Genomic DNA, 9,670 nt, shown 5'->3' with positions numbered 1-9,670 from the left:
TGTAGGACCAATCAGGATGAATTTCTATTGTACTCTTACCTGTCTGTCTCCCCTACAAGGAAATGAACTGCATCACACCTAACCACATATGCAGATCAATTCCACGAGGATCTGCCCCTTAAGGAACTATGCACTTAACTGGTTTATTCATTAGCTTGATCAGTACAGTCATAATGGAAAGCATTAGTCATAACTCTCAGGTCACTAAGAGCCACAGAAAATGGGTGATGTATTTGTAGACTCAAGGTACAGCTGTGAGCAACTAGAAAACAGCCACTGCAAGGGAACTAACTTGAGAACCCAACAGTTAGAATGGCTGAAGGATAATCAGTCTTAAGACTGTGCAAAAAGAGGCTTAACATTCAAATCATCTTGAGCTCCTCACCACCAAGTGTTTAGTATTGTTGGTCATATAAGTCAGTGATGCTTACCTTGCCTTGGGTGAGGGCGCTTTCAAATGGCAGCAAGATCCAAGCACCAAATACCTTACACTTCTTCTATTATGGGGTTTTAAAACAGTAGAAATGTTCCAAAGACTTCCCAAACAAATGATTTTAATGTTGTAATATGAAATTACCAAATTCTAATAAGACAGCTTTTTCAGATTACTCCATTGTTAATGGGTCTCCTTAAGTGTCTTAATTTTACAATCTTACTGATTGCAAACGAAATGGAATTTTTCGAAAAAGGGATCTGGGGGTAGCTATGATAACAGGCACAGATCACTTTAACAAGCTAGGAGTATCAGTCTATTATCTGGCTAATATCTATGTGGAACTTGTTTCAAAGAAGCCAAATAATTACAAGTATCATAATTACAAGTGGCTTTCATTTTAGAAATATTTTATTTTGAAATAATTATAGATTTACTGGAAAGCACAAAGCTAGTACAGAGAGGTCCCATGTACCTTTCACCAAGTTTCCTCCATGGTTACAGCTTACATAATTATGGTTAATATGGAAGCCAAGAAACCAGTACTTATACCATATGTGAGTATCAGTTCAGTTCAGTTCAGTCGCTCAGTTGTGTCTGACTCTTTGCAACCCCATGAATGGCAGCACACCAGGCCTCCCTGTCCATCACCAACTCCTGGAGTTCACTCAAGACTCATGTCCATCGAGTCAGTGATGCCATCCAGCCATCTCATCCTCTGTCGTCCCCTTCTCCTCCTGCCCCCAATCCCTCCCAGCATCAGAGTCTTTTCCAATGAGTCAACTCTTTGCACGAGGTGGCCAAAGTATTGGAGTTTCAGCTTTAGCATCATTCCTTCCAAAGAACACCCAGGACTGATCTCCTTTAGAATGGACTGGTTGGATCTCCTTGCAGTCCAAGGGACTCTCAAGAGTCTTCTCCAACACCACAGTTCAAAAGCATCAATTCTTCGGTGCTCAGCCTTCTTCACAGTCCAACTCTCACATCCATACGTGACCACAGGAAAAACCATAGCCTTGACTAGACAGACCTTTGTTGGCAAAGGAGTTGGTCATAACTTTCCTTCCAAGGAGTAAGTGTCTTTTAATTTCATGGCTGTAGTCACCATCTGCAGTGATTTTGGAGCCCAGAAAAATAAAGTCTGACACTGTTTCCACTGTTTCCCCATCTATCTGCCATGAAGTGATGGGACCAGATGCCATGATCTTCATTTTCTGAATGTTGAGCTTTAAGCCAACTTTTTCACTCTCCACTTTCACTTTCATCAAGAGGCTTTTTAATTCCTCTTCACTTTCTCCCATAAGGGTGGTGTCATCTACATATCTGAGGTTATTGATATTTCTCCCGGCAATCTTGATTCCAGCTTGTGTTTCTTCCAGTCCAGCGTTTCTCATGATGTACTCTGCATATAAGTTAAATAAGCAGGGTGACAATAAACAGCCTTGACGTACTCCTTTTCCTATTTGGAACCAGTCTGTTGTTCCATGTCCAGGTCTAACTGTTGCTTCCTGACCTGCATATAGGTTTTTCAAGAGGCAGGTCAGGTGGTCTGGTATTCCCATCTCTTTCAGAATTTTCCACACTTTATTATGTTATTTTATCACATGTGCAGATTTGTGTGACCGGCACTGTAGTCAAGACACAGGTCTACTATCTCTCACATGCCACCCCTTTATAGTCACATCCAGCCTCTTTTCTCCAACTACCCCTAACCTTGGCAACTACTAATCTGTTTTCCATCTCTCAAAATTTTGTCATTTCGAGAGTGTTGTAGAATGGAATTATGTAGTATGTAACCTTTTGAGATTGGCTTTCTTCATTTAGCATAATGCTCTTGAGGTTCATCCAAATCATTGCATGTATTAATAGTTTATTCTCTTTTTCTGCTGAGTAATATTACATGGCATGGATGGACAACTGTTTTATGGAGGGACCTTTTGGTTGTTTCCAGTTTCTGGCTATTACAAATAAAGCTGCAATGAGCAATGTGTACAGATTTCTATGTGCACATAGGTTTTCATTTCTCTGGAGTAAATTACTAGGAATTTCACTTCTGGATAAGTATTTTTAGTTTTTAAAGAAATGGCCAAACTATGTTGCTTTTACCGTTCTGTGCTCTGTAAACAACGGTGAGCGATCTGGTTTCTCTTTCTCTGCATCCTCACCAGCATTTGCTGTTGTCACTGCTTTTCATTCTTGTTCTTCTTATAGGTGTGTCCTGATAATCTGTGGTCTTAATTTGTATTTCCCTAATGACTAGTGATGTTATGTTATAAAGATATAAAGTTTGTGATTAGTTTTAGCATTTCTTTTGTCAAATCATTTTATTGTCTCTAAACCTCAACTTTCTCATCTGTAAAATGAGAGAATTTAACTGTATAACCTCTAACCTGACATCCCAGTTTGAAAATCCTTAGTATCCCTGGATCTACCTTGGATGAGTTTGTTTGCAAGTTGAAGAGCTTTCAGTTTTCCCTTTGTGCATCAGCTCTTCCCATCTGCCAACAATTGCCAAGGAATGAATCTTGTCCATGGCCTTCACTGACATTTCCATGAAACACATGACAATTCCCTATGTGCTTCATTTGGCCATATTCAGCATTTAAGTCACATCACCAAAGGCTGAGCAAAAAGATCCAGACTTTCACAAATTTATAAGGGACTTTATTAACTTTCTGATTCATTGTAAAGCTGCTTTGATTCCTTTGTTCCCAAGGTTCACTATGGAACATAGTTTTTGCTTTGTTAATTTTTATTTATTTTTGGCTGCAGTAGGTCTTGGTCATGGCTTTCTCTACTTGTGGCGGGTGGGGGTTCCTACCAGTCGTGGTGCTCGGGCTTCTCACTGCAGTGGCATCTCTTGTTACGGAGCACGGGCTCAGTAGCTGCAGCTCATGAGCTCTGTAGTTGTGGCACATGGGCTTAGTTGCCCGATGGCGTGCGGAATCTTCCCAGACCAGGGATCAAACCTATGTCCTGCATTGATGGCCAGATTCTTTTTTAAAAAAACTTTTTATTTTGTATTTGTGTATAGTTGATTAACGTGTGTGTGTGTGTGTGTATTTACATAGGTATTTACACAGGTATCCATGCTGGTAAAGAATCTGCTTGCAATGCAGAAGACCTGGCTTTGATCCCTGAGATGGAAAGATCCCCTGGAGAAGGGAAAGACTACCCACTCCAGTATTCTGGTCTAGAGAATTCCATGGACTGTATTGTATTAGTCCATGGAGTCACAAAGAGTTGGACATGACTTTCACAGGTACTCATTCTCTCTCATACATAGACATGTATCCGTTCTACCCCAAACTCCCTCCCATCCAGGTTGCCACATAACATTGAGCAGAGATCCCTGTGCTATTTCATAGGTCCTGTTGGTTATTCATTTTAAATGTAGAAAAATGTACATGTCAGTCCCAAACTTCCTATCCCTTCCTCATATTTTTCCCCTAACCCCGGCAACTTTAAGTTTCTTTCCTAAAGCTGTGAGTCTGTTTCATAAGTAAGTTCATTTGTATCATTTCTTTTTCTATTTCACATACGAGAGATGTGATATTTTCCTTCACTGACTTACTTCCCTCAGCAAGACAATCTCTAGGTCCATCTATGCCGCTGCAAGGGGCATTATGGAATTCTTTTTAATGGCTGAGTAATATTCCATTATGTATATATTTACCACATCTTCTTTGTCTATCCCTCTGTCGATGAACATCTAGATTGCTTCCATATCTTGGCTACTGTAAACAGTTCTGCAGTGAACACTGGTGTGCATCTATCTTTTTAGACTGTGTTTTTCTCTGGATATCTGCCCAGGAGAGGGATTGCAGGGCCATATGGGAGCTCTATTTTTAGTTTTTTAAGAAAACTCCATACTGTTCTCCATTGTGGCTGTACCAACTTACATTCCTACCAGCACTTTAGGAGGCTTCCGTTCTCTGCACATCCTCTCCAGCATTTATTGTTCGTGGATTTTTTGATGATAGCCATTTTGACTGGTGTGAGCTGTTACCTCATTGTAGTTTTGATTTTAATTTCTCTAATAATTAGTGATGTTGAGCATCTTTTCATGTGCCCTTTTTTTATGGCAGGTAGATTCTTAACCACTGGACCACCAGGGAAGTCCTAGAATATAGTTTAAAGTCAAAGTGAAGTCGCTCAGTCGTGTCCGATTCTTTGCAACCCCATGGACTGTAGCCTACCAGGCTCCTCCCTCCATGGGATTTTCCAGGCAAGAGTACTGGAGTGGGGTGCCATTGCCTTCTCCAGGGAATCTTCCCGACTCAGGGATCGAACCCGGGTCTCCTGCATTGTAGGCAGACGCTTTACCGTCTGAGCCACCAGAGGAGCCCTTAGAGTAAATGATACCTTATAATTTTCATCAAGTATCAGTTGAGTGCCTACTATGTGCAGATAGGGTGAGGTACTGAAAAGAGCACAGCTCTCTATGGAGAAGGACCTGGGTTCGAATCATGCATCTGTCATTTATGAACTCTGACCTCATCAAGAAATGTAACTTATCTGAATTTCAGTGACATGGAGATAAGACCTGCTGCTGAAATTATGATGAAAAGAGACCATACATGTAAAGTGCCTAGTTCACAGTAAGTATTCCGTAAATGGTAGCTATGATTATGTGGGGCACAAGGCGTAGTTCCTGGAGAAAACCTAGAGGAAGAGACACAGCATGTGGCACACACTGTGCCAAGTGCTTTCACACACACACACACATCTCCTATGACTCCCACACTAACACTAGGAAAGAGGTACTTAACTGTTTTTTTTTAAAACTGAGGCAAATGAGGTTGAATTCAGACTGTGTCCTTAAGCAGCTTCCAGGCTAGCCACAGAGATCAGCTGTGCAGAAACAGATAAATTTCAGCACAGAGTAGCCAGTGTCCTTTGAGGGGCAGAGCCAAAGGCACTGAGGGATTGAGAAAGGGAGTGGGTTCTGAGGACTGGCCAGCTGGGGAAGGCAGAAGGAAATTAGAGGATTAGAGCTTCCTCTGTCTCACTGGACATCTCTGAGTTCCTCGATGTCACCACCACAATTGCTGTTGACCTTGGAAGCCCAGCACAGCTGCTGCGGCAGGGGGAGGGTGGTTGAAGAGCGGGAGGGCAGCCCTGGGCTCTTCCAGCCCTCCCCTCTCTCTCTCCTCCCCTTCACTAAAGCAGTACTTATAAACAAGCCTTCCTATCTCCATTAGGCTCCGGAGTTCTATCCAACCTGTGTTTTTCGGCATTATCCCCAAAGGTCATTGTCAGAATTGTATTTCTTCTATTAACATGAAGCCCAGGGTCTATTTTACAGAAATACATTCCAGATTATCTTCCCTAGAATCATTCTCTATCATGTGAGCTTGACTTGCTTATAAGCACATGTCTGGGCCATTTCTGCACTTGATTTTCAAAACATCATTGGGTACCATTTTCTATATAGTCTGGCTCATAGTAGGTATTACAGAAAGTCTTTTAGTCAATATGCACAGTTATTGAATATCTATTATGTGCCAGGTACTGGCGTCTTGGGCCTCATGGAACATACATTCTATGAATGGCTGATTAACAAATGAAGGACATATGAATTTAACTTGAGTATCAATATCCGTGGCAGATTATTAATGAGAAATTGGAATAAATACACTCTGGCTTTAATCAAAGTATGGTGTATGCAGTGCCACACAAAGAAACGACTAATTCATTGTGGCAGAGGCCAATCCTTGAAAATGGCATCACTGGGCCTATAAACATGTCATCTTGTAGACGAATCACAGGTCTGTGAAGCTGGGCAAGTTTACAGATTTTTGAAATTTGATCTCAATTTCAGTTGCAAAGACCTAAATTGGGTTAGAGCAGCTTGCCTTTCATCCTCAACCCTCCTTGTTCCTCAGGGATCAATGACTAATTCAGCTTTTTAAAAGTCAGATGGCAGGCAGCCCAAGTTCTCAGCCTCTGGGGGTTACATCTGGTTTGGTGACTTCCGTGGTGCGTCACGCGGGGGCCACATATCTGCAGCCATTATGTGAGTGATATGCAGAGTATAAGCGTTGGAATCTTTTCAAGTACGTCAAAGGGCTGTATTTCAGCAGCTGATGAACTCCAAATGTTTTATTTTTTATTATTCCAGATTTTCCTGGAATTGTCTCACCTTTTGAGTTTGTGTCGTCTCTGTGTGTTCCCAGGATTCTTTATTTAGGCTACTGTCATCTTGCTGTTAAAAAAAAAAAAAATAGAGCTTTTACTCAGTTCAGTTAGCAATGTCACCTTAGAATCTACACTGATTCTTCAAAAAGGGAGAAAAGCAGACTGCTTTAGCTTGGGAGTGAAAGTCTCATTTCTTCCTTGGTTTCCTTTTCCATTCTGGTTTCCATTCCCATTTCCATTCCCATTTCATTCTGGAGTCTCCTGTTCCCTGAATTTAGTTTCCATTTAAGAAGCTATTTTCTCAGAACCTGTTTTTCTCCTTAGTTGTTGCCACTTTCTGGCCCTGGTTTTGCATCTTCAGAGGTCTGGCTGCTGCCACAGCACTTGCCTTAGCCCCAGCCTCGGCTTGCCAGGGCTCCAAGCCACCTCAGCTTTACTGCTGCCACTCAGCCGCTCACTCTGACTGTCCAGCTCCAATGGACTCAGAACCTTCTGGTCCCAAACATTCTCTCATACCCAACCCTCACCGCGGAACAAAGGCAGATGCTCCTACTGGGTGCTGCTGCTGCTGCTGCTGCTAAGTCGCTTCAGTCATATCTGACTCTGTGCGACCCCATAGATGGCAGCCCACCCGGCTGCCCCGTCCCTGGGATTCTCTAGGCAAGAACTCTGGAGTGGGTTGCTGTTTTCTTGTCCAATGCATGAAAGTGAAAAGTGAGAGTGAAGTCGCTCAGTGCAGCTAACCCTAAATGGGAGGAAGCAGGAGAGGAAAATATACACACGATCAATTCTCTCTAGCACTGTTTCCTATACTTCATAGGTGATGAGTAGGAATTGATGGAATTTGTATTTCAAGAATCTTCGTTGAGTTTCCCTGGTGGCTCAGTGGTAAAGAATCTGCCTGCCAATTCAGGAGACACGGGTTCAATCCCTGGTCTGGGAAGAACCCACTTGCCACAGATCCCACTTGTGTAATGTGTGTGCCACAACTGCTGGGCTTGTGCTCTAGAACATGGCCCTTGTGCCCTAAAGCTTGTGCTCCACAACAAGAGAAGCCGCCTCAATGAGAAGCCTGCACATTGCAACTGGAGAGTAGCCCCTGCTCACCACAACTAAAGAAAAGCCTGCACAGCAAGAAAGACCCAGCACAGCCAAAAATAAAAAATTAAATAATTTTTTAAACTTGCATTATTAACTAAATACTTCCAAGTGATGGTAGAAAGGAAATTTCAGAATCCTTAAGAATAAAAAAAACATATTAAGTATCAGATATTTGGGTCCCCAAGATGGCTGAGTGATAGCCACCGATTTTTTTGTTTAGTCACTAAGTCGTGTCTGACTCTCTGCGACTCTGTGGACTGTAGCCTGCCAGTCTCCTCTGTCCATGGGATTTCCTAGGCAAAACTACTGCAGTGGGTCACCATTTCCTTCTTCAGGGGATCTTCCTTACCCGGGGATTGAACCCATGGCTTCTGCATTGGCAGGCAGGTTCTTTACCACTGAGCTACCAGGGAAGCCCCCAAGATGGCTGAGAACTCTTTTCTCAGCACCTCTTCTCGGAACCTTCCAGAAAAAGGTGGCTGAAGGTAAGAACCTCTGAAATCTGTCCTGGTCCCTAATGTGTGTGTGTGGGAAGAGGAGTGTGGTTAGAATGTTTGGGATACCTAATCTCACAGACAAGGCAATAACAGGATAAAGTACTAAACAAAGAATGTTGATGCTGATGAAACCTTTGAAGAATTCAGATGAATCCTTGGAGTGCTCATCCTGGGCCCCTCGAACGTCATACGATCCTGAGTGGGATATTTCCCGTCTATGACTTCATTTGTAAGATGACACTGTTCTTTTGCACCAGTACATGTGGACCAGCTAATTAAAATACTGTACTGGTTCATTCAAGAAGTATTTACTGAGTTCCTACTACATACAAGGCATCGTGCAAATGGACTGTCTAATATGACATAGAAATTTAAAAATAGATCGCCATAAATAAACTCCATGATAGGGTTATGTAAAGCCTTTCAGATAATTTTAGCCATTTGTATACACAAATAGGACTTCTAATTCTACCATTTGAATGACTTAACCTGTATTTTTCCACCCTCACCCCTCCCTTCCAAACCAATTCATTTGTCTTAGTCTACAGCCAATTTCTATCTGTTTTCTGATGGTAGGATTAGAGCTGTCATGTAAGATTGTGCCCCCTACAAGGACATCTCACCAGAGGGGCAAACAGGGAAGAAAAACTCGACGTTCTGCTGGCTAAGCCATATGACCTGGCCTTGGTCAGCGTTCACCCAGAGGAAGGAAATAGTTTTCTAATTTGCATGAATGTCCCTTATATTTTAATTATGGCCCTCCTCAGTTGGTTCATGGGCCAGAGATGGAGTAAATGGACAGAGTTTAGTATTGTAATTAAATAAGATGTACAATAAAGATACATATAATGGCATAGATGGTGTCTGTCTAGCTACGTGGTAAGTCATTCATGTAGGTGGCTATATTTGGTGTTCTTTTTACTCAGCCAAGCCAACTATGGGGAAGCAAGAGAAAAGGAGAAGGACGCCACAGTGAAAGCTGGGTGAGTTCCTCTGGAACCCCAGTTTGAGCTTCTTCCTCAGCAGAGGGTCCCCATCAGCTAAGTGTTTCCAGAGATCTTGTGTCCAGGGGTCTGAAGGCATATTTAACCTACTGAAAGACACCAGCATCTTCCCTCTGAACCAAAGAGAGCAGGCATCAGAAGCTTCAGTCTCTAAAGGAGAAGCTGTTGGGCAAGTAGATCAATGAGAAGCTGCTTTCACCATCAGGGATGAAAGCTGGAGACCAAAAATACCTTTCCTTGTCAGGCAAAGGTTGGGGGGATGAGCATTATAAATGAAAGAAAACCAAGTGGTATGATTTAAAGAAAGGATTGCAGTCCCCCAAACTCTCCCAAAACCATATGCAAAATTCTGCCAGATTCATTTGACTTAACTCCTCTCGTGGCGAGTTAAGGTCAGGTGGACTGCTTACGAGTCAGTCTCACTCTGGGGAGAGTTCGTTTAATTATTTTGATTTCCTAAGTGCCGGCTGATTCACTGGAGCAAAACGAACTTT

The 9,670-nt window shown here is 42.4% G+C and overlaps 1 protein-coding gene across 2 annotated transcripts in view; it reads right to left on the bottom strand.

Moving 5' to 3' along the window:
* Positions 1-537: 537 nt before the first annotated feature.
* LOC109570770 (major histocompatibility complex class I-related gene protein) overlaps positions 538-9,670 on the bottom strand; it is a 31,857-nt gene continuing 22,724 nt past the window's right edge. For both annotated transcript variants that reach the window (XR_011560902.1, XM_070768539.1), the window contains one exon: positions 538-6,641. Coding sequence is in view for 1 of the 2 variants with exons in the window: in XM_070768539.1 (XP_070624640.1) it covers positions 6,634-6,641 (8 nt within the window). In the remaining variant the exon portion in view is untranslated. The remainder of the gene's footprint in view (positions 6,642-9,670) is intronic.

Source organism: Bos indicus, chromosome 16, assembly GCF_029378745.1.
Source record: "Bos indicus isolate NIAB-ARS_2022 breed Sahiwal x Tharparkar chromosome 16, NIAB-ARS_B.indTharparkar_mat_pri_1.0, whole genome shotgun sequence".
NCBI lineage: Eukaryota > Metazoa > Chordata > Mammalia > Artiodactyla > Bovidae > Bos > Bos indicus.
The sequence above is the reverse complement of the archived record's forward strand: the minus strand, read 5'-3'. Positions and strand labels throughout refer to the sequence as shown.